Raw genomic sequence first — 25,886 nt, 5'->3', positions numbered from 1 at the left:
TATCAACGTTCCTTATTACATTTAATCTTTTCACAGTATGGTCTATTTACAAATTACATTTTTATGATAACAAAAAAAAAGATTGGTAGCGTAAAAAAGTTTATTTTCTATCACATCATGTCTTACTACTTTTAAAATTTTGGAACAAATGTCAAACATCATGCTAAGATCAACCACTACAATTCGAAGCAAATCTTTAATCATCAAATCAAATCAAAATTTCATTTAATTATTGATAAATATAAAACATAAATATAAAAATTAAAATATATTTTAAAATTATTTTTATTACTGCGCTGCTCAATAAAAGCTGCACACTTAAAATTGAAATCGAGAAATATTTAAAATAAACTTAAAATGCATTACATTTAGTTTTGTTAAAAAAATATATTCTGAAGTGATTGGAATATAATTTTTTAACAAAACTAGTGGCTAGTAAAAAATATGATTTTTTATTTCATTAAATCAATATAACTTCGCTAAAACTTGCTTCGAACCTCACAATCACAAATGGCTGGGAATCCAATAAATATTTGCGTCAATAACAAACACGCGGTTAATTAATTTCATTTTCATATTCTTCATTAAATTTATTTTCACTTGTAAAAACGTTACTATTCTTAAAATATCAAAATGTACATTGTAAAAAATTAATTTCAATAATTGTCAAACATTTATTGGTCCCCAGCTTATTGCACTGTAAAATACACGGTAAGCATACATTCTAGGCACAATTCTGTACTGTCTATATTATATTATCGATTACGGATACACACTTATATTTCTAAAAAAATATATTTACCTTAACTTATAAAATACAGTGAGATTTTTATATAGTCCCAAATAATATACTTTTTAGTATGAATACGACACGCACACGCGGAAGCGAATTCGTTAAAAAAAAATGCCCAAAATGATTGTAAACTATGTTTAGGCAAAACCTACCTGTATTTCTATGGGTGGGATTAAAACAATATTGTGTAAAATTAATATTTAAGCCTAATTGGGTTCATAACTTTGTATGTGAGGTGTCTCGAAATCTAGACTCACACTAAATTAGGCACTAAGTAAAATGCCTAGCATACTAAATTAAGACTCGCGAGGCTGAACTATGGAGTAGAGCATATTCATTATTTCCTTTCGTATATATTTTGTCGATCAACGCGTGTGACATATAAATATTTTAGAATATTATTGCATTGTGGTCCATAGGCGGTTATATTAATTTCATCAATAATTTTCAAAGATGATATTAAATTGAACAAGATAAATCAAAACAAGATATACTATCAAAATTAAAATATTATTATTATCGAAATTCATCTCTTTATACATTTAAAAAATTGCTTTTGAAAGTTACATACATACAATTGACTTCAATATTTTTCTTTACATAATAGGATTGTAGTATGGTAAAATGTACGTAATAAAATCTTTAAAATATAAATTGTTACATTTTGTTTAAAAAATTAAGTTAAAATTAATGTACAATCAAGTCGTAAAATTGCCATTGTTGTCAAAAAAGATCCAACAAATATTTATACTTGAATAAACATTAAATTCCGAAATTATAAAAAGTACTACAAAAAAACAGATTATAATTCTGTTTCTTTTTCCTACATGTGATGACTATAAAAGGAAATAATTTCACATTTACTGAATTGCTCTGTTAGATAAGCAATAGTGTTACTTTCTATACTGTTGTTGCTGTAAATATTAGGGAGAAACATTTTAATATTATTGCTTTTACAAGTCCTCATGCTTCAGCTTTAATAAAAAAAATATTAAAAATAATGTCAGTAGAAATGTAACCATTTCTTAGTATTTTTATGTATGTTCTATTAAAACCTTGTTTTTATTCATGTTTACCTTATATGTAAAATTTAGGACTTCACACTCCTACCTAAACTAATGCCTAAAATAAGTTCAAACTGCATAGGAAGCTATTTATTCATAACTAATTCCTTCTTTCATATGAACAGCTTCTATGACACATTTGATATGTATTAAAATACAAAATATAGTCATGTTTGTATAGTATGCGCCGTGAACTCCAAAAGTCTTGTAAATACTTGCTAAATCTAGTCAAAACTATCAAACACCTATTAACGAATTACAAGTCCACATCGAAATACGAAGGCACTGCTTTTGTTAAAGTAAAATATATGTAATTTTGTGATGAGCAACTGTATAAAGAAACTAAAATACACATTTTGTTGTAAACACTAACAGTATGTATAAATACTACATTCTTAGACGCAATCAATAGAGCACTTGGTTTTTACGCATAACTGAGATGATTATCTTTTGATGTTAATTGAATCACTCACTCTTGATGTTTACTGTATCAAATATACATATAACCATCAATTAAAATAATAAAATTATACTAATAATTTTAACTGCCCATTCGTCTAAATTATAGTAAAAAATAAACTACATAGCTAACGCTAATTGTGTGAACAAGATTAACTAATCTATCATATTAAATCAGTTACAAACCAATACTGAAAAGGTGTTATCTAAGTATCTTTGCTAACTTATTGCCTTAGTTACATGTGGCATACCATTAACATAGTCAATATGTATCAATCAATGAGCATGCATAATTCCTTCATAACAAGATCTTGTGTTATGAAGACAAGTTGAAGCCCATTCTTTGTTCTTCATGCTTAGAAGAGGCCTCTGCTGAGGCAACAGGACTTTGTTGTCAATGTCTGTACCAGGCACCTTGCACTCTGGTTTGGAAATGTGAGACGGGAGTCACAATATAGGCCTGCTGCGGCTGTTGGACCACCGCCAGTGGTATTACCTGCTGTGTCATCTCTACCGGTTGCCCGTTATCCTCTGACACACCGAGTGGCTGCACACAATGTTGCTGTTGGACACCTCCAACTTGCTGAGTGAGCACTTGTTGGTGCTGACTCACTTGAGGCACCAACATTTGTTGTTGCATTTGTTGTTGTTGTTGTGGCTGTTGCTGGTGTATTACAACATGAGGACCCTGGTTCTGCATCTGCTGGTGTTGCTGCACTTGTACTTGTTGCACTTGTTGTTGTTGCTGCTGTTGTTGTTGTTGTACTTGCTGTTGCTGAGCTTGTTGTTGTGCCTGTTGCTCTCTTTCATGGTCTTCTTTCTTCTTTGCCTCAATGGCCGCCTTTTTCGCCTCTGCCTTTTCTTTCTCCTGCTGCATTCTAATAGGATCTTTATTTTTGTCATATGACATACATTTGCCACTGCGGAATGGCACCATGTCCTTAGGTATTTCCTGCTTTTTAGTTGCAAACTTAACATGTGGGAACTGATCTTTCATAAAGGCTCTAAATGTAGAGTAACCCATCAATTTTACTCCGGGCTCTAAAATTTCTCCATATTCTTTGTAAGCCTCAAACAAATGCTTCCTAGAATCACCTTGTATCATAACTGTTTTGCTTGCTTTTTTACCGCTTTCCCCAGATGGCTGAACATCCTTTGGAGAGCTTGCATGTTGTTTCAGATATTCTTTTAAGAAGTTTGTAGCATGTTTATAAATATCTAGAGTAAATGTATTGTATGGTTTCTTACCAACATTGCCATGTATACGAGGGGCCACACCATGTGTCATTACATGTTGCCGGATTCTCTTAAGTTGATAATGAGTAACATTTTCGAGATATAAAAATGCTTCTAAACAAACCTTTCTGCCTTGATACACATAACAGGCCCTCAATCTCCTTCTAACTTTGTGTCGAGAAGTTTCAGCAGGATTTGCCAAACTTGCCATAGTGATTCCCATCAAGTACATATCATGTTCACTTTTAGTCAGTTCAGCTATGTTCAGCCGATGGCGGTATACTGCCTCTGGATTAAGCCCTCGATAGCAATTGTCTTTACAATCGCAACCTCTTTTTAGCCTCTCTTTAACCTGAAAATATTATTAAATGATTATATTAAAATAAATGTTCATAAGAATGTTTATAATGATTATAAGAAATAATGTCATAAAGTTTTAAATATTTGATTGTAAGAATATTTGAAATAACATATCTCTAAGGTAAGTAGATCAGTAATCAGATCTTTGGTAATACTATAAAGCTGAAGGCTTGTTTAGTTTAATAATAATCTCTTTTTGTTTTTTTTTATAATAATTTATATTTAAAAATGTAAAATTGTATCACTAATTTAATAAAAGTATATTCTATGTATCTCAGGAACAAATCGTTTGAATTTTAAGAAAAAGGTATAATCATAATTTTGTGTTGGATCCTCAATTTACAGAGGCTATATTGCTCTAATATCATGTGAATTGGTTTGATGTACAATCACAGGCACATCAGAGTTATCGCAAGTACTTTATGTGTTTTATGATATACACAACTCTCACTTATTTTTACTTCCATTAGATCATAAAGCAGAAAAAGCTAATAATTGATAGAAATAAATAATTAAATTTGATAATTAATTACCTGTGCTGGGTTATCTTCTAGTTTATTGTCAAGAACCTCTTCGTCACTATCTGATTCTGCCATTTTTTTCTTTTTCTTTGTACCAGTTTTCTTTTCTACTTTAGGTTTTGTATCAACCTCCATTTCAGTACCTTCGACATTAGCCTCAAATTCAATGCTGTAAGTTCCTGGCATTCCTTGTAAATTACCATCTCCATTTTCCACCTGAATAGTATGGCCTTGCCAAAGAACCTGTGAAGTTGTTTAATTAATGAGAAACAATAACATTTTGACAGTGGTTTTAGCATAAAGATTTGGTTATTATTTAATAGCATTTTGTTGTCTAAGTATTTACCTGCTCTTGATGACCATTATAATTATGTTGTTGCATGTTTTGGGCTCCACCAAGCTCAAACACAGAATGTTGGCCCATCACTGGGGTGTGCCACTGGGCACTCTCGCCGTAGTCGCCGCCGCCGTTTTGGTCCGATGGTATAGACACAATTATTGTGTCCTTGCTGTCGACGCTCCGACGTTCCACGGATAGTAAAGAATGTAGGACCTCGCTCGCCTCCTTCTCGGCAGGATTAACCACTTCCATTTTCTCAAAAGACATAACTCTTCCTCGTTGCTACACTACAAGCGAACATTCACGTCAAATCACATGTACCTACTTACATACGTGTGTGTACAATGGACATTGAGCGACACGGCGAGCCCGCCCCGTTCGTTTCAAGAACCTCCAACCCCACGATTCTCTCAAGAAAACCGCGATAACTTTTCAAATTCATGTAAATAAACATAACAAAAACCGTGCAATTATTAACCTTAATCGCGTTTTTTAAGTTTCATTATCGCATAGCGGATCGAACTCCCGTGGAATATTGGGCCATATAGTCATAGCTGAGAAAGAATCAAACTCACCTTTTTCACGTAATTTGCACGAGTGACACACTCACAAGTGGTTTCCTCTATAAATTCTCGTAGCGTGGATTGTTTTACTTCACTTCATTTTGATATTATAGTCATAATTGAAGAGAAATGCACAAATATTTCACCGAATTCACGGAAGCAATATGGCGATACACTTTCCGTGAATAAAATCTGAGGACGCCGTAGAACATGTCGCTGTTACAGTGCGCGGCCACTGCGCAGCGCTGGCGGCGCTGTTTCCGTATCGACGCTTCTTGCTGCCAGGCTACACACTGGCACAGCTCACGCCGCGCCAAATTCAAAATACTCGCATCATTTATAATAATATTAATTAGAATAAAATACATTTTTAAAGTTATATTGAAATAAGAAATCGTAAGAATCATAATGTAAGTCTATCACATCTGTATGTATATTAAGTAAAAATAGGCTGAATTATATAAAAATTGGTTAACTTGTATAATATTGTATTATATAAAATTTTACTACGGTCCTACTTTATTTATTGTGGACAAAAGCTGTAGGTTAGTTTAGATTAGATTAATTGCAAATGCAACCGATTTTGCTTATTACTATTAATCTTTGAATTGCGAACTCTGTATAATGTATCTTTATTTGTAGAATATAAACTTAAATAAATAAATATATTAATTTTGAAATTTAAATAAAACTAGAATTTGTATATTATACAAATTCCTCATTGCATTCTATACATGTAAAGTAACTGCGTGTTACGGACGATAGAGACCGTCACTCTCTCTTGAACAAATATTTATAATAAACAATCGCGTCAATCGGTAATCAAATTATAAATAATCTCTTGCATTGTACCTAGATAGGTGCGTCAGATACATCACTAGAATAATAGATATTTAAATATATTTCTCATTATCAGAATTTTATTACACAGTTTTATTAACAATAAAAAAGCTGTTGCTTTAAATATTGTATACAGTCTTGATATTTTTTTTTAATAAGGAGGGTCCGCACTGGCGTGGAACAAAATGGAACCCTCTACTCCCATCCTTTCGCTTGGCACTGATATTTTTCATATGCATACATCATACACGCCGTATAATAACCGCAGGGGGATATCCGACACGTTTCCTGATACTGCGGCCATTATTCCATAGAATATATTGATCAAATGTAATACTGTCGGGAATAACGGGATGGACATTTGTGGACACTGCCGTTATCTCATAATCAAGAACGTAAATAACGTTATTTAAAAAAAATAAAAGAGTAATAACCTTATGCATAAGCAATATGATGAATATGAAAAATATACATTTTGAATATTTTACAGGAAACTCGAGGTTTCGAACAGTTTACAGTAGTCCATGGTCACAGACGTCGAGTAATATAAAATAGTTTCATTGAGAATCAGTATTAACTAATTAATACGTTATAAGTATATTTCTTTTAACAGCTTCACTCGTTGTACACCGCATATAGCAGGGTAGGCAGAGGAAACCTAGTGTTAAGACACTCCGTTCCCCACTTTCTGCCGAATACTGACGGTTTCTGCAACTCAACACACAATGTGTTGAGTTGCAGAACTCAACGCCGCGCTTTTGCCTTGATACCAGAGCGAAGAAATGGAAATATAAATTGAAATAAATATTTCATCTCCTCGAGTGGGGATCGAACCAACAGCCAGTCGGTTTTACAGTCACACTTTGTGTCCGTGCGTCACGACTGGCGCTCTGACTGACTGATTTTAATATTATCAATTCGCATTCTCCAACAAATTTTGACATTGATTTTGTGTTATTCATCGAAGTGAACACGGGCAAGTTACACGTACATAATAATTATATTTCATTTCATTATTGACATTGTTACGTATTAAAAAAAAGTTTAAATTAAAGCGTCTTGTAGTGGAAATTGTCATAGCAATATAAAAATAAATAAAAACTAAAAATATTAGATAGAGAGAAAGAAATTAGATAGTTACAATTCGACCTAATAAAAGCATGTTGAAAATATTATGATAATTTGAACGGAAATAGTAATATCTACATGAATAAGTAAAAATTGTTAATTGTTAATAATATGTGTTAACAAGAATAAATATTTTGTATTCCCGTTTGTTTTCTCTACTAAGACTAACGTAGAGCCACGTTATAAATCTAGTCACTAACGTTTTACCTATGGGCTATGACTACAAAAATATTCAATGCATAGAAATTATTTATTTTGCCTGTGTTAAAAAATATCTTTTTTTATTTTTTTATTTAGGTTCGCAGGATAAATCTTTCTTTGTTTGGGAAGGGTATTGCAAACAATCATTTCAGTAAGGATTATAACGCACGTATTTTGTCGTTAAGGTACATTAGGGATGATTTATGTAACAGTGCCCTTGACGTTTTTTGCTTTATTCTCAACAAGACAAAAGAAAAAGGCACGAAAAGTGGAAACGTGTGATGAGTAAACATATAAGTAATATTCAACATACTCGTATACGGTCTAAGTAATAACTTTAATGCATTATAAGAACCTACCAAACTTCTCATTTTTAATTTATTAAATCTATTGATCCAATTCAATAATAAATCTTGGAATTTCGGAAGCGTAGGTGCTTAATGACTCATCATTTTTCATGATGACTAAGTACACCACGCGTGAAAGTACCTAATGTAAACAATTAAATAACAATTTATGAAAGTCTCCTACATACTCTGTGAAACTATATTTCCTTACTTCAAAGTTATACAAAGTCTAATTTTGTATAATTTTCATCTATAATATTCATGTATTTTATGTATAATTTTGAATAAGTATCAATTAGTAGTTCAAGCCACAAAAAAAGATACTCGTTAATTATCAAGGATTTAACAGTGGATTGCCTTTGTAGACTAGAATTGAAAAAAAACCTGCGTACATGTGAGCATCATTTAAAAAAATATAAAAATGACAATTTCTGAAAATTTAGGTCAGGTATCATTTTACAGTACATTAAAAAAGTGCAGAATACGTTTTAAATAGGTGAATGAAAATTGCTCGGGTAAACGTCACAAGAATAGTGCTGCAAGAATTATATGATTTAGAATTAAAATATATCATGAATATATCTTTATATTTCGATTTATATATTACATTATTTTTTGCATCTGATAAATGAAATGATTGGGAATTTACATATTTTGTAATTTATTATTAATGGAAATTCAAATGAACTATATTTTTAACGTACATTATTTAAATTTTGGAATAAAATAATCAATACGATAAACGTCAGTCAGTGAAACTACATTATAAATTATAATTAAATTGTAAAAAAATATTTAAAGCAGTAGCAATATAATTGAATAAATACTTAACGATACAAAATGAATGAATCCTTATTTAATCGTTTTATAAACTCATTTCATTACAATGTAAAACTGTTATCACGTACATGTTTATATAAACGCGCTTTTATTGGAGATGGCTACTTTCTTACCATTACATACCATTACATTACTTCTTATTTCTACCAATTTATCTTCCATATTATATTAAAGATAAGACTATATGGTACTCACCTACGGAGGGAGAATCCAAGGTAAAGCAGCTGCTTCGAGATTTCACCATGGAACCAGGAGGCGGGCCATCTGGCCAATCCATCCTTTCTTCCATAGCCTTCGAAGCACTCCTCTTGAATTGTTCCAAGAAGCTGTCTATTTGCGTCTCTATGCTCGTCGGGGAGTTGGCCATCGTTACCACCGAAACACCGAAAACAAACACAACACTGTCTTCTGACTACGACATCTTACAAATAAACCTTATATTTTCAGTTCGCTATAATTATTATATACAATAGAGCTTTGTGAAAAAATGCAAATGCTATAAATATTCATTTTCGATGCGCAGAATTTGTCCGTCAACCCGAATCGATGTAAAAATTCTCAAACGTATATTCTATAAGCATGAAAGAAACTATCGGACAGCGAAACGATCCTACTACGGATACCGTTATGCTATATACGGCATCGAAAATAAAGAGACATCCACCGACATCTATCGATCGCGACGAACAGCTGTTATTAGGGAGTTGCCAGATTACATGATAATTTACAAAATATTAAAATCTAAAAATATTAATATTCTATCATAAAAATAATTGAAATTTAGTTAATATTATTAGTTTCGTAGCGTTTGTTATTTCTGTAATAATATATTTACAGATACGTCTGTATGTGCACACATTTGTACAGTGTACGTGACGTAGTAGCTGTGGTAGTGTGCGTGTGGAGCCGCGAGGGGGTCGCGGTCGTTCGGTCGCTCGTCGCTCACGTTGTGTGCATTTGCTAGTGCTGCGCGGAGAGCGCGTGTAGTTCGTGATACTTTAAAGGTGACTTGAACTGTCAAGCACGAGACTACACCCGGCCTCAAAATGTCAAGTGAGTCCTATGTTAAATTATTAACTAATTATTTATATACGGGAAATAAAAAAAAAACTGTCTATAACTTATTTTTTTTGATAATAATTGTTACCAAATTAAGATAAATTAACTTGATAAATGAAGGGTAGTTTAATATTTTTTTCTACAAAAGTAAGTTTTTGTATAAGAATTTGCTTAGAAATTATTTTTAAATTTTATTGTTATTAAAGTAACAAATTTCGAAGTTCTAAACCGTAAGGCTTTTATGTATATAATCTAGCAATTTCAGATAATAACCCTACAAAAATATATTTACCACAATAAAATAAAATAAAAGTTATTGGTCAGCTTTTTGAATGCGCCATTACAAAATCAATTAATACAAGTTTATTCAAATTGATTACTTTTCGTTAACGTAAACACACCATTTATTTCGATAAAGTGGCTTAAAAATACTTTTATTATACAATCATTATCTAAGTATCTAGGTATATTAAAATTCGCTGCTAAATTACACTACAAAATGTAACATATAAATAGTGTAAAAAAGACAACTGTTTTGTCGAAATAGATTCTTATCTCATTAGTTTAACGAAGCATGTAAATGGTTCGCTAAATCAATTTCTATTAGAATACCTTCTAACTACAATTCAAGTGGGTATATTTAGTTACACACGTTATTGTTAAGATTGATTCAATGCATGAATAATAGGACCCCACCCCCGCATCCTTGGAAGTTTATTAAGATGATATGCAATTGGTATGGGAATTAGCCTGTCGATATAGTCTGTCCCGCACAATTACACATAGATGCACATATTCCACCGGCAAATGATATTCTTATGAATTAAATGATATGTACAAATATGTACATTTATACATGTTGTACTATATATGTTATCAGATAAAAACTTGATTGTAAACATTCGAATGCTATCATATAAACGGCACGTCTATAAACAGTTTACACTGATGCGTTATCACACCCGCTAACTGCATTGATCTTGACCATGAGCTTCTATACATTTCTTACTACGGCCAGATATCTCGACTAGCAACAACGAAAATATTTACTTAAAGCTTTTTTTTTTGAACTTGGGCTAAATACAGAATTGAGAAGATAATATGTGATTATTGCTGTCTGATATTTAAGAGAACTGAATGTATGTACAATGTAATGTAATATGCCTATATATAAAATTAATATTCTTTAGCCCTAGTGGTTACTATTAATTTCAAGCTCTCAGATAAATATTTAATTATGCTTATTGTTGATATTTAGAGGCCCATCATTCGATAGATTGGCTATAAACGTAGCGTAGTGAATATAAAACAAAATTATTTTTAATATAGGTATCCGTTTTGTAAGATCGTGAAGTGTGAGTGTGAGTGAGATCTTTATTAGTAAAGTAGAAAGATATGTCAGTCACTATAACTTACACGTATGTACCTAATCAAGGTACTTATTAATTTGCATGCTAATAAAAGTACTGACGAAAAGGTTGAAATTTGAAACGAATTTACTTCATAGTATAAATTTAAACTTATTAGGACACAAAAATAACTTACTCAATATAAAATAGTAAAATGATAGTAAAACTATAACAAAAATATTAGATTGCTTCTTCAAATTGCAATAGAGCACTTCGACATTATATTGCAAAATCGATTTTATAATCTTCTGAGCGAAAGAATTGCTAACAGCGATCATGCTGAAAACAAATTTCTTGTAACATAATATTTGAATTATTATGAACGGATTAATCGCATATATTTTTTTATATTTTTATATTAAATTATGGTCCTATATTTGGAGAGGTCTGCAATAATAAGATTGACGATGTTTCTTTCTTCTCTTCTGCGAGAGATACATGTAGATAAAAAGAACTAGGATGTGGACCTAACACATGTAAATTGCATATTGAAAAACCATATATGTGTCTATACGTTTTGATATAGATCATTATTGATCTATTATTATCCAAATAAACTCAATTAAAGTAACGATAATAGTTGTGTATGTATTTATTGGAATCCCTATATATCGTAATCTATTAAGCTGGAAGCCATACAAATATTTATACCTAATATGCAATTTAATTAATCATGAAGATCATGGCCATAGCTTGACGCGTTCTTTATCATCTAACTAAACCTATACCACTTTTTGAAGCAAGTTTATTATTAATTATTCTACTTTCTATTCCGAAACTCCAAGTATCGTGTTTATTTGGTTGATTGCAACTAAAAAGTAACAATTGCATGTCAATATGAAATCGAGCTAATGAAGTCTGTCATTCTGAATATATTTCTTCTTGGATAATTGCATGTAATTTTTAAGATTCACTCTACATTCGTAAGATGCGCTTTATTGGATGCGCTCGAGTGCTCCTATGGCAGCGTCGCGCCAGACCGGCTGCACCTAAATAGAAACCACAGGGACGTTGCTCCCGCTGATCCTGCGCCCGCGCCTCTACTCTCGTGTGCCTTATTGGGCTTCCATTTAATGCTATGCACATTCCATTTTGTCTTATTTCTGTATAAATTTGTTTAAAGTTATTGTGTCTTATTATAATACTAGCGACCCGTTTTCGGCTTCGCCCGCTTGATCTAAAGAATTATTAATTTACTAATATGCATTACTTTCGTTTTCTAATAATAATATTATTTTAAAAACAACATCTATACCGATGTTGAATAGTAAAACCTCAGCTAATTCAATAAAACAGTTATAAGCATATTTGTAAAGCAACATTCTTTAAAATAGTATTACTTTTTTAATTTATAAACCGATTGAAATAAAACTGTCAAGGGAAGTTTGCCAAAATACAATAGTAAAAACTGCAATTAAATCAGTTAAGCTGTTTCTTAGACTCGCGTGAACAAACACACAGACAAAAATAAAAAAAGATACACTTTTTTTAGTTCTTTATTATTTATTCTTACATATTTTCCATGTATAGACACCGATTCGTTACGATTTTATTATAAGTTTAGATAAAAATTCTGCAATTTTTCTGCCTTTTAAAAATATTCTAGACTTAAATATTGAATATAAATGGATTAAAATAAATAATATTAGTTAATAAGTTAATCCAGTCGAAAATTTCTCACGAAAGTTAAAGGTCTGGCTTGTTATATTAGAATCAAAGATGTTGTTATATTATTTGAAACATGTTATTATAATTATTGAATATATTATAGAACAACATAATAATCAAATTCCCAGTGTTCTTCTACATTTTACAATAATTTATTGAAATAGATAAATTCGAAGTAAAATTTTGCATTATTAAAATAATGAAATGAATTTAATGTTTATGAGTTGTGTATTTGTCTTATATCTACAGAATAACATAAACATCTAAAATATTCGTATTTTTAGAATATTAAAAACAAACTATTATATACTTAAACAACAATTTAAATATGAATAACAGGTGTGTTAAATTCAAATTCTACGTGCACATTTTTAATATCTAAACGACGAAAGAAATCCTCGTTTTCTTTGACAACGTTATTAAAATGTATATTTAAAAAAAATGTTATTGTTGGTAACGTATAGGCGGGTGCCGGGACCGAATAACTGACGCTATCCACTAGTTTTATTTTCAATTTTATTTGTGTCGCGCTATTTTAGACCAGAACGCGGGTAGAATGCGCGGCACTTGTCTTCTACAAGAAGTAGCGATGTGGGGGCAAACGCTGGAATGTAGTATGGCTGATCTCCGTATGTTAAAATTTAATTATGTACATAACTATATAAATATATTTCGAATAAAATTGTAATAGTTTCAAAATCCATATATATTGCTGGCAATAGCATCTTTTCTATAATTGTACCTAATCTACTCACGAATTTATTTGTAGCTTTTACTAGGTTCCCTTTACGCGAGAATGGTGGCGTAAATAGAAATTTCAATAGTTTGTACAATTATTTTTAATGAATTTATTTATTTATTACAATAATGTGGCACAGCTACGGGGCGAGAGCGTCTTATTGTTGTGGGTTTGAACCCTCGGAGGTATGAATTATCCCGATCCGGTAGACAAAGGGCAGCGTTGACTTCCGCCACTCAACACGCAGAATCTAAAATATTTACTTGCTGAAAGTAGAGAACGGAGTGTCTTAACCCTAGATTCTGTTCGTCTATCTTGTAATATTCATATCATATCATATTGCAGTTTTTAATCAAGTATAAATTAATAAAAAAAAACAATGAATAATATAGAAAAATCATATTCAATTTATATTAAAGGTAATATTTTTATCGTATTGAATATTTTATTACTCTTGTTAGGAATAGAAACCACAAATAGTTATTAATAACTCCACGTGTCGTATAATACAATATCTATACACATATAATACCGAATTGAGTCCGTCGTGGCGCAGCGGCACAAGGGTAGGACTGTAGCGCGACGGTTGTGGGTTTGATCCCCACTCGAGAAAGTGAAATATTTAATTACGTTTATATTTCCATTTCTTAGCTCTAGTGTTGAGGCAAATCGCGGCGTTGAGTTCTGTCACTCAACACGCAATCCCTCCAGAATTCGGCAGAAAGTGGGGAACGGAGTGTCTTAACAATATGTTCCCTCTGCCGGTTACAGCGTGAAACTAATTTTCATTTTTTAAGTTAAATTATAGGAAAGATATCGTACGTAAAAATCTGGTGTGAATGTATTATTGCTTTCAAACTTGGACAGTAGGTAAATCTGACAAGAACGCCAAGATAAACGTAATACACGCGTGCCAATATATTTAGTATCATATAGCTATCTACCTACGCGGCGTCGTCGGATGAACTGCGCATTTCCTGAAAGCTATGACAAATCCTAACCTATAGATACCTCGACAAAGAATATTTGCGTCGTACCTACTCGAAGGGGACTTCTGGTTCCCTTGACAATTAATTATAATTAATATACAGCTCGTTTGTTAACTTAGTTTCTCCTTACTAATGTGAAAACTGAATATATTATGTCTAAGTCGTATTAGGAATATTTAATTTATCCACTGTTAAGTCTACGGGGATTAAAGATAGGCTAACTGTTCGTTTTATGTGGTTTTTTCTTATTTAAGCTATTATTGACTTCCTATTTTTAAGCGTTTTTTACGCGTCACAATATGATTGTTTAATCTTTAGATACCTGTTTAATAATTTTGACTCCTATTTATTTTTTAACAGGTTTTTACTAAGAACTTTTCTTTCCAGATCGAGCATGGGTAACGCTGGCCACAAACGACTCCTACGGCCTAGGTGCGCTGGTGCTGGCACACTCACTGCGCCGCACCAGCTCGGTGTACCCTGCCGTGGTGCTTATTACCCCTTCCGTTACAGAGCCTATGAGGTGAAAATTTAATTTTTTTGATAATTAGTTAATTAGTGAGTTTCTCATTGGATAAAATGTTTAGTAGACACACTGTATAAACACCTCGAATAAATTATCCTTCTATATTTCCTTTTCAAAGGATAGGTAGGGTTCGATTACACTATTATATAATTCAATCATTTTCTGCAACTTGGCTAAGGAATAAAAATGTGTGAGACATTGTCGTTTGTCGTACAGCGAAATTATCATTCACAACAAGAAATCTGTAACTCGCGTAACTTTAACCCAATGCCAATATTTTATTACGGGATGCTGTCTATATAAAAAACGGTAAAACCAATATATCCTGTCTGTAGAAAAATATAAAATAAACTAATTTAGCCTTGGATTCGACTGACATTGTGTTTCTTCATAAATTTATATTCTTTGAATTAAAACCAACCAGTTGTAACTGTCAGTAAAAGCTCCAGATAAATATACATCAGTGCGTTATTCTGTTGATTCTAATGCTACAACGGATTTTAGTGTATTTCGGTCCCCACGCACGCCTGACGCCATCTTGTTCCATGACGTCTCTGGACAAGTGTCTGAGCTTCATTTAGATTAAAAATACGCAATAATTTTCTATTAGATTTCACTTCCTACATAAAATTGTCGGTATAACGATTAACGATGTTTATTATCGCGTCGTATCGTGAAATAAAATTTTTACGTTGCTCTTTTGGTTCTGGCAATGTAGCATGTCTAATAAATAAACTTTTCAATAAACCCATTAAAAATATATTATATAGTAAGTTATGTACAACTTTTTTCTTTTTAAAATAATAGGAGAACTTATAAACTTAATATAAATTATGTTTTTATTTTTTCTCATAATGAGCTGTTAAAAGAAGACTCTTTTAGAGTAAAGATCTAAACAGGTAACTACAAACTAAATGTTAACTTTCAGAGAGCGCCTTCGCGCAGTATATGCTGAGGTGGTGGTAGTCGACGTATTGGACTCTCGTGACGCTGCCCATCTTGCTTTGCTACAACGGCCTGAACTGGGCATTACCTTCACAAAAATCCACTGCTGGAATCTCACACAGTATGAAAAATGCGTCTTCCTTGATGCTGACACATTGGTAAGTTTGACCAAAAAAAGTTAATTTATATATTAAATTTTGCTTATTTTTTTCTGATCACCAAGTCATATTCAAAGTGTCATTTCTTTTTACTTTCTCCCATATATGAGCAGACGATTTGGTGAAAATATTCTATGTGGCAATTTGGTTAACTAAAGGTTGTTAAATGACAATGAGTTTTAATTTATTAGGAATTCCTAAATTTCAAATATATTAATTAAAATAATCAGATAAATATTAGAACCACGTAATCATTTTTATAGATATTTAGCTACACATTTAAAAGTCAATGTCATTACATTAAGTAATTTCATCTTAGATGCATATACGTAAATACTGGCTCTAGTATATTTACAATTTATTTATAGAAAACTGTATATACAGCAAGTGTTGTAGTCGTTAATTAAATAATTATATAAACTGTTCTAGGTCTTGGCAATTTGTTTATTATAATTATACGTCACAGTAAACATAATAATTTTCTAAATTACCTTTATATACAGACAGATTCAGAAGTCATAAATAATATAAACATAAAATTATATTTCCTAAATGTAAAGCTATAAATATAAAGGAAGTGATTATTCATATTGTAGTAGTTTACTTCTTGTTTAACATAAAAAAATATGGGACTTATTGAGAAATTAATTTCCGGATGATAGTAAATTAAATGTAAAGGACCGATAGTTCCGCTGTCCAATGTAAGCTTCCGATAGGATAATAAGCATGTGATAGTTTTCGATAAGAAAGTCAATGTTGCCGGATGCGGTCGTTAGCTCGGCAACACGAGATCTCAGGGGAGCCGTGGCCTAAATATTTTTTGCTGATGACTTTGGAACTCCTCCAAATATATTAGACACTTTCTTTCTAATTCACATTATGCTAACAAAAATATCATAAAATATTATATGCCGACGGCATTGAAGATTTATTGCATGTATCTGTGCAAAATATAGTTTATTATTTATAATTGATTAAACATAGATCAACCAAAGATATTGAGCCGAATCATAGTGCAGGGGCACGAGACTCCCCCCCAATTGTAAACGTGAAAGTTGTGGATTCGATTTCCACTCGAGGAAATGAAATATTTTAATTTCCTCGCTCTGGACAAGAAGCCAAACTCGGCGTTGAGTTCCACTTAACACTCAATGTCTCCAGAATTCAGCAGAAAGTGGGGGAACGAAAATATCTTAATGGGAACGCTCTCCGTTCTCTTATCACTAGGTTCACTCTGCTGAAAATTGATATACCACAGGTAATGCGTATATATATCACACGATTATCAGGGATTTCTTTTTCCTGAGGATCTTTTAGGTTCCCAGGCACTTTTAAAGATCAGAAGAACAGCGTCGTCCATCAATATTTATCGGAAACATTCTAACATAGTGACTATTCACTAACGTTGTTTTCATTTTAGAATCATTCAATAAAGCGTAACGTGTTGGCTTGGTTAATAGTGTCTCTACAAATTACTATTGTTATCTAACACTAAAAGCAATAGATAAGGAAAAAATAGATAAAATAATTCAGACACTGTACCTATCAATGAATTACGTAAAGTTTAAAACAAATAAAAACTTAATGTAGACTGAATTGGATGGGACATAATATTTTTATCATGGGGTTAATGTGTCAAACCAAGTATTGATAAAACTATTCGATGTATCATTGTTTGATCACGCGTGTTATATCGTGAAATGCAGATGAAAGAGTTTAAAAGTTTGGTATTTAATGTAAATATTTTGGTAGCATCTCCACATATTAGGTATAAAAGATTTTTTTAGGTGCACTCTGTATCCCGTATTTAGCAGGGTAGGCAGAGGGAAGCTAGTGTTAAGACACTCAGTTCCCACTACTCTAACGCAGTATTCATTTATTTTTATTAACGGCTGTTTGTATTGTAAAAGAAAAATCATTTCGATGTATCATACACGTATAAATAGAATATTATGTCGTCGATCTAAACAATTCGGTATCATTCAACTCATTTAGCAACGTGATGATCACTTCTATTACATCAACAAGACATTTTTTATTCGTTATATCACGAAGTATTTTTTAGTACCTACTTAATAATTATTATATTTTTTATCGACATTATTTAACCTAATTTTTCACCATATAGGTAGTTGTGCTCGATAAGTATTTTTAATTCTAGAGATCAGAAATATGTACTTCATCATCAATATTTCTAAAATGTACTCAAAGACATTCCAGATATTTTTTTCGGAAGCATTCCAGAACATTAGACATGTTTACGAGCGAAAATGTGACGTAAAGCTTCAATTTCTATTCCAAGGTTGTTCAAAACTGCGACCAATTGTTCGAGCGCGAGGAGCTATCAGCTGCACCCGACGTCGGCTGGCCCGACTGTTTCAACTCAGGAGTATTTGTATTCAGGCCTTCTGGAGACACTTTCAGCAATCTCGTCAAATTCGCCTCGGAACGCGGAAGCTTTGATGGCAAGTCCATGTTTTACGATCTCCATAAATATTTGCCTTCCCTGCGGCTCTTTTGAGTCGGGAATAAACGTTTGATCTCATTCTCATTCTATATTTTATATGCTTTAGAGTTCAGACTAAGTGATAAGTTTATAAATGTTTGAAGATGTTTACTTCCTATTTAAAAGTTACTAAATATTTAAAATTGCTTTTTAATTATTCTCGTTTATCTTGTAACAGCATCTGTTGCTCGAATGTTTTAAGTAATCTAATGATGGTTTTATTTAGGTGGTGACCAAGGTCTTCTAAATTCGTTCTTTTCGGATTGGGCGCACGGCGACATTAACAAGCATCTACCATTCCTCTACAATGTCACATCTGCTGCATTTTACTCGTATATACCTGCCTTGAAACAGTAAGTAAATCGGATTAATTTAACTAACTAATATTTTGAATTTCAAGAATAATACAACGATTGCTTAGATTCCCACTGGAGTAAATGAAATATTTAATATTCTCATTTCTTTGCTCTGATGTCCTGGCAAAGCGTGGCGTAGAGATTCGCTATTCAACACGCAATGCCTTCAGAATTCGGTGGAAAATAGGGAACGGGGGTTCTCTGCATACCCTGGTGTGTCCGGGATACAGCGTGGAGCTGAAAAAAAAAAATACTTTTCCGATTACCAATTTTTCAACATGACAGTCTGATAATTGATCTATTTAATGTGTTTTGTATTGTGTTTGTAATCTAGATAAGGTGCTAAGTATTTTATCGTAAAGCTAGTAAGCTATAATCCATAGTATTAGGAATTTTTAAAAATCATTAGCATAATGTGCCTAAAATAAGTTTTATATGTTAATAAGTGTGACATGGGTTGAAATCCGGGTTTGGTTAATTTTTATATTTATAATAATTATATACTCTAAATAGAGTTGAACATTGAAAGTAAAACAATTTTATCAGTCAACAAACAATGTTACTCTAACATAATTAAGATATAGTTCTTATATTTTACAATTTTTGTTTTAGAATTTAAGAACAGTTATCTTTCAATATTATTTTAATTTTCTTTATTAAATATTCTAAACCTATAACTGTATCTTGGAACCGTCCGTGGTTTAACACATTTTTTTTACCTTCAAATTGTATTCAGCATATAGCAAATTAGACAAAGTTTTAAGACACTCCATTGCGAGACATTGCGCCTTACCAGAGCGAGGAAATGAAAATAAATCATTCCCCCGATTGGACTTAAATAACGAGCAGCCGCCCCACGACGACCTCTAAAACTGTTGCATAGAAAATTGCTACGAGTTCGTACTATGATCGTATTCTATACATTCCAGTTATGGCCAAAACTTGAAAATCATCCATTTCATTGGTGCCGTCAAACCTTGGCTCCAGCAGTACAACTGGGAGTCACGTTCAGTACAAGCGCCGGAACACTTGAAGGAATTCCTACAGTTATGGTGGGATCTATTCGTAGCACAAGTCCATGCTCAGCTAGACACAAATATGGTGAGATTGATTACTTTTTCGTGTATTTCTATATGTATATTGCTAAGTAAGCTATTTTGTTTAACTGGATTTTATGTAGAGTTCTACGGTTTTTTTGCACCAGATTTGGCTGTTATGGTTGACATAGATAGACATACGTACGTGTGCATATAATTGTGAAGTAAATATAGTTTTTTAAGTTAAACGAAAATTATATATTTTTTTAGATAATTTCAACATGTGATTGACTTTATTCAATTAAAAATCGAATTGGCTATATATAACTAGTAGTAAGAAAAACTAAAGTAATAATTATTTTTTAAATTAACATAATAAATAGTGAACACAAAGGCGCCGTTATACGATATTAGTCTAGTTTACGGTGTCACATTTGTGGAATGTCGCATTGGTAAGTTATTAGATCCAATATCAATTACCACAATGAGATCAAATGCAATACGGCTTCTAGGATTTCATGGCTCACGACCGCAAATACTAGATAATAACCCTTCATAAAGTCCAGTAGAACACTAAGTTATCATTCTTAACTGAGTTCTCATCGATGCAACATGTGTTCTAAGCATACGCCTCAGGACTCCAATATTGAGGAGGAGGTAAATTTATATAGATATTCCTAAATGTTATTTCTTTGTGATCCCCATTTTCTTTTCAAATTTTGAGTTTTTTTTTATTTTAATAGAATCAATACTTTTTTAAATAAATATGTTGTAGTAAATTCTTAAAAACTAATTGCTTGCCCCTTTAAGCTTGTGCACATTTGTAAATGCCATACGCAACCCTCTTTGAACTTTTGATGCAAGTGCAATATTATCTAAGCATTTCTCCAAAATACTAACATTTCTAACCTTTCAAAATTGTTTCATGTGCTTCAAAAGGTTCTATGTGCATTGGTTTAGTGGATTAGATGGTGTTGGTATTTTGGTGAAATTGTCACCACTAAGTAAACATACAAGTTCTTATTAATTACGACATCTTTGTTTTGTTTGTTGTTTTAATTTTGTTTTCTACAATAACCGTTTATTTTCTTTATAATTTCATATTAATTTGTATGTTTATTTAGTACTGTTTGTAAACAAATATCTAATAAAACACGGCTTGAACAAAGCTATGCACCGATTTTTAGATTAGTGTGTTATGCTTTTTTCAAGTATTTACCGCATGCGTTACTATTGAGCTGTTTTATGACAACCGATAGGATGAAGGATACATTGAAGAACCAGAACCAGCGATATATCATCATGAAGAAGCTATAGAGTATAATAAACCAATTGTACAACAGTTTGGTTTCTATGAACCGTCATTGGATTCAGAATCTGAGTTTCCATGGCATCACCCAGAAAATCAGTTTTCTGATATAGAAGTAAATGCACCACAAATTGATATGAGTGAATTTTTTGATCCGTGGAATATTTATGGAGGAAATATCCCACCTAACAAAGAAGATTCTGGACAGGCAGAACAAACTGATGATTATGAGAATATGAGAAAGTACGCATGGGATTATGTGCCGCCTCAACACAGTCAACATCAAATTGAAGTTACACACAATTACGAACATTTAACACAACCACAACATTACACAAACATAAGCGAGCGTATAACACAACCACATCATCATGAAATTCAAAACGACAATCATTCCGCACATCACTCTCATAACCCACCACAACAACACAATTGGCAGTGCAATACTGAATCTAGTCAAAACGTTTCCCAACATTCAGAGTACACTCCAAGCTGGCCACAATCTACTTACGACCACAATTACAAACAGGATTCACATACTCACACTTCGTCTCATGAATTTGATTATTATAATCAACAACATAATTATAGTCAACAGCATAATGATTTTCAACAACACCAAATCAATCAACCCATACAACATTCATACAGTCAAAGTGATCATCATTCAACACATAGTCATCGCGAGCCATACTACCATCAGGAACATCACTACGACAACCGTGACTTTGACGAAGAAAAACACGAACATCCCAGTCAAAATCAAAATGAAACACTAACAAACAATCACGTTTCGTATTCAGTAGACACAGAACAAAATCAAATCACAAAAAAACACAATCATATGAACGATTTTACATATTTGCAATTGAAAAATCCAAACAGAGAGGAGCAAATCTACACAGTGATGATGGACCATGTCAGAATACGAACGGAATTATTGAAAGTAAATGGATATGAATCCGATAGTGAGAGTGATATATATGATGACATAAGTCCGAGGCATCCGTACGATGGATTTTATTTAAGGCACAGAATGACAATAGACTCTCGTGGGCGTAAAATCTGTAGTCACGAAATTCCATATATACCGCGGTCGCCCTCGCCTGCTAGCTCAGACGACTTCGAAGATGCACTAGAATATACCCCTGAGGAAGACAGTATAGTAAACGGTGAAGATATGCAAGTAAGTTTACTTAGAACCTTACTAGTTATAGGTACTTATATAAATGCACATTTTTGATGTAATAAGAGTAGTGTTACTAATATAGCTTGTATATGAGTAGATTTGCATGCCTTTACTTATTAATTAATGAAACTTAATTGCATGATTCTATTAACAAAGCTAATTTGACTTAATACTCGTATTTTCTTAACATAATACCTTAGCATAATATTTTAATTGGATTGTCGCTATAGTAATATTTGTATGGCTTTACAGACTGGCGTAGCGGGCAACTTAGCAAGAGTAGTTCCAGGTGCTCCATTACAACGGGAAGCCGTAGATGAGCTATCGAGGAGACAGGGCTGGGAGGCTGGAAACATTGATTATATGGGTGCTGATTCCTTTGACAATATTTGGGCAAAAATATCACAAACACTAAGCCAGTCCCCTGACCAAGACTCAGAGCCACAAGCACCTCATGAAGAGGCAATACCTGTTCCTAGTGAGCAAGCTCCTGTAGAGCCAGAACCCGTCGTAGAAAAAGAATCTGTATCAGAAGTTCCTGCAGAGAAAGTAGCCGAAGTGCCAGTAGAAACGAAAAAAGTTCCTGAAGAAGTTCCTGAATTAGAATCCGAAAAGCCGTCCGTTGCGCAATCAGAACCAGCAGTCTTACCAACGCCAGCTGAGGTGCCACTGCCGTCTGAAGACATTGAAGTTCCAGTGCCAGCAAGTGAAGCGGCTGAAGTTAAGCCAGAGGAACCTATTCCGGTTCCCGCTGAATCTGCTGCGGTTGAAGTTCCTGCAGAATCTCCGTCAGTGGAAGCACAGCCTGAGCCCGCTCAAGAAATACCAGTAGCGGCAGTGGAAGCCCTAAAAATTGATGAGCCAGCGCCCAGGTGTGCAGAAAGTGAATCTGCACCTGTACCGGCACCAGAACCTGCAGCACCAGAACCTGCAGCACCAGAACCTGAAGCACTAGAATCTGCTGCACCAGAACCTGCAGTACCAGCAATAGTGCAACCTGCAGCAGCGCAAGAGCCTGAACCAGCAGCGGTTTCAGAGTCAATCCCTGAGGTAGTCGAGTCTAAACCAGAAGAACCAGTGAAAGCCGAACCTGCTTCAGATAGTCCACCTTTATCTAATACTCCATCTAAGGAAGAAATCCCGGCGGCGCCCGCCGCTAAATGTGAGTAGAACAAAAATAATAGGTGCCGATTCCGGCCCCATCGCAATGCATTCAGTTTCACCGAGTTCATTTTGCAGTTTTCATATGTCTTATACTAATACTTAAACATTTGTTGCGTCTTTTATGGGAACGCGGCGGACGTTGGAATCGTCTCGGGTCCCGTTAAAGACATAAGTGTTTTTTTCTTTTGTGCCGTTTTGTGTTTTTGGTTTTTATTTTTACTGATTATACCTTTCAAAATTCGTTATTATTTCACCCAGCTACCGAGGAGGGAGCTCAAGAGACGCGGCTTTGATAGAACAGGTAATAACAATATTCCACTTGGACCCAAAACGACTATTTATTACTACAAGCTATCTATTCAATGTTATTTTCACGCTAGAATATCTTTCTCGACTGTATTCTTCATTTCAAATGAACATTTAATTGGTTGATGTTGGATTGCGTCCAAGTGTTGTACACGTAGGGACGTTTGGTCAACGTCAGTCTCAGGACGCTATTTCTGGTATCCAATGTATTCGGTCTGGAACGTTGATGCATCATGACACCGCCATTACACATTTGTGCATACGAATATACCACTGTAATAGCGCACACACGTGATACAACATCGCTAAGGTAGTCGTCATGATTGCAAAACTATGTACTTATTCTCCTGAGAATGCAATTTCTCTTTTGTTTATTCGCTTGTCATTATATCGTTCATTCATTGCAAGGAACATTATTAGATCCTCACACTCACATGCGCAATACTCATGTTCAGTACCAGCCAATTCCCTAAAAAACAAAACGTTGCTATGCTTACGAAAAGTTTAATAAAAATAACTATCACAAATAAATATTTAAAGGAAAATATGAGAGAGTAGTCGAATAATATTCCTTGTAATGTGCAGCCACTTCGCTAAACTGACACCGTCCTAACTTTCTGCTTGCATCGTTTTGACTTAACCGTGTAGCTCTGTTTTCGCTAACTTTGTTCCAGGCCCTAACCGAGCTTGCTCTCTAATGTGACCGCCCTACTAACGCCGCACGTAACTAAAGAGAGAGTATAATGGCGGGTGTGCTTGGTTGTGTAGCGGAGAGGCGCAAGCTGCAGCTGCCGCCGCCCGCCGCCGACGCGCTGCCCACGCCCGACAGCGAGCACGAGGACGCGGCCGCGCTCGCGCACGCCATCATCGCGAGCGAGCTGCGCGCCTCCCCCGCCTCTCCCGCCGCCGCCTCCGCCTCCCCCGTCTCGCTCTCCCAGATCGGCGTCAAGCCGAAACCCTCCACCGCCGCCCAGATAGAGTCCTCCGTCCCTAAGCAACCCAAACCCAAAGCCGAGGGTGACCCACCCAAAAAGAAGATCATCAAGAAAGTAGTTAAGAAAGAAGCGTCGGGCGACACCCCCGTGCCCGTCCCGCCCCCGCGCAAGAAGGAAAAGAAACCCAAGGAGAAGTGAGCACCCCCGATAACTCCTCTGTGCCATAATTGTAGCCTTTATCACATTTACGATTTCGCTTTACGTGTAACCGTTTCTTTTTTTATATTTTACATTTTAATAATTTTATTGTTAATACTCACATACGTCCATTTTTAATCGAATTGATATATTATGTAATTTTTTTATTACTTATATAGATGTTATGTGAACAGATGTATTTGGTTTTTAAATATTGATGTATAAATATAACCAAAGCATGACATGTATTTATTGAAATAAAAGTGTTATTAATTATATAATATTTGTATTAAAATATATTTTCAAATTTTATGTCTTTTTTTTGTAAAATTTAAAGTTACAGAAAGGATTTAGGAAATATCCTATTAATAAGTAACAGAATATAACTTCTATAATATAAAAAATATGTCGTAGTTTTATTATAATTTTCATAATAAAGTACCTAATTAACCTTTTAATATAAGTAAAAAAGTGTTTTTTGGTATTCTGTCTTTAAGATAAGATCGTGGAAACAGGTACAAATAAATAAATAAATTGTAAACATTAACCTCAAGATGAAATTTCATCCTTTAGCCTTCGCATTCAGCCAAGCACGTCCGAGTTACTTTGATTGATTATTAATAATATCAATATCGATCCTATGCCATAAATAACGATACAGTAAGGAAATGCAAGATTTATCACAATTATTAAATACTAGC

The 25,886-nt window shown here is 33.4% G+C and overlaps 3 protein-coding genes across 11 annotated transcripts in view; 1 reads left to right on the top strand and 2 right to left on the bottom strand.

Moving 5' to 3' along the window:
* The window catches only part of LOC146535895 (guanine nucleotide exchange factor DBS-like), a 76,452-nt gene extending 67,116 nt beyond the window's left edge, over positions 1–9,336 (bottom strand). For 3 of the 4 annotated variants that reach the window (XR_014878339.1, XM_085191587.1, XM_085191592.1), the window contains exon 1: positions 8,888–9,332. Coding sequence is in view for 2 of the 4 variants with exons in the window: in XM_085191587.1 (XP_085047713.1) it covers positions 8,888–9,059 (172 nt within the window). In the remaining 2 variants the exon portion in view is untranslated. Of the gene's footprint in view, positions 1–8,887 lie in introns of all 4 variants that reach the window. The other variant, XR_014878340.1, reaches the window with a different exon arrangement.
* Positions 87–5,568, bottom strand: LOC146535896 (uncharacterized). Its single transcript, XM_085191593.1, has 4 exons — positions 5,349–5,568; positions 4,780–5,060; positions 4,446–4,676; positions 87–3,904 (listed from the first exon to the last, which is right to left on the bottom strand). The coding sequence occupies exons 2-4, from the start codon at positions 5,038–5,040 to the stop codon at positions 2,711–2,713; spliced, it is 1,686 nt and encodes a 561-aa protein (XP_085047719.1). The 5' UTR covers positions 5,041–5,060; positions 5,349–5,568; the 3' UTR covers positions 87–2,710.
* A 267-nt stretch (positions 9,337–9,603) lies between the features above and the next one.
* Positions 9,604–25,493, top strand: LOC146535894 (uncharacterized). Of its 6 annotated transcripts, none has more exons than XM_085190851.1 (10): positions 9,604–9,745; positions 14,944–15,079; positions 16,011–16,185; positions 18,488–18,650; positions 18,918–19,044; positions 19,977–20,148; positions 21,344–22,579; positions 22,835–23,744; positions 24,005–24,047; positions 24,821–25,493. In XM_085190851.1, exons 1-9 carry the CDS (start codon positions 9,739–9,741, stop codon positions 24,037–24,039), a joined length of 2,961 nt encoding a protein of 986 aa, XP_085046977.1. In that variant the 5' UTR covers positions 9,604–9,738; the 3' UTR covers positions 24,040–24,047; positions 24,821–25,493. The 6 variants fall into 6 exon arrangements, with proteins under 6 accessions (XP_085046977.1, XP_085046976.1, XP_085046975.1 ...); XM_085190850.1 differs by having other exon boundaries at positions 24,727–25,493; XM_085190849.1 differs by lacking the exon at positions 24,005–24,047.
* Positions 25,494–25,886: the final 393 nt, after the last annotated feature.

This window comes from Heliconius melpomene, chromosome 10, assembly GCF_056956725.1.
Source record: "Heliconius melpomene rosina isolate 202511_hmr_F chromosome 10, ASM5695672v1, whole genome shotgun sequence".
Classification (NCBI taxonomy): domain Eukaryota; kingdom Metazoa; phylum Arthropoda; class Insecta; order Lepidoptera; family Nymphalidae; genus Heliconius; species Heliconius melpomene.
The sequence above is the reverse complement of the archived record's forward strand: the minus strand, read 5'-3'. Positions and strand labels throughout refer to the sequence as shown.

Excerpts from the sequence above, each read along its gene's own strand:
- LOC146535896 (XM_085191593.1), bottom strand. The coding sequence starts at position 5,040 with ATGTCTTTTGAGAAAATGGAAGTGGTTAATCCTGCCGAGAAGGAGGCG. Across the intron at positions 4,677-4,779 it reads ATAATGGTCATCAAGAGCAG|GTTCTTTGGCAAGGCCATAC; the intron begins GTAAATACTTAG and ends ACAACTTCACAG. Across the intron at positions 3,905-4,445 it reads TAGAAGATAACCCAGCACAG|GTTAAAGAGAGGCTAAAAAG; the intron begins GTAATTAATTAT and ends TAATATTTTCAG.
- LOC146535894 (XM_085190849.1), top strand. Across the intron at positions 15,080-16,010 it reads TCCGTTACAGAGCCTATGAG|AGAGCGCCTTCGCGCAGTAT; the intron begins GTGAAAATTTAA and ends GTTAACTTTCAG. Across the intron at positions 23,745-24,820 it reads GGCGGCGCCCGCCGCTAAAT|CGGAGAGGCGCAAGCTGCAG; the intron begins GTGAGTAGAACA and ends TTGGTTGTGTAG.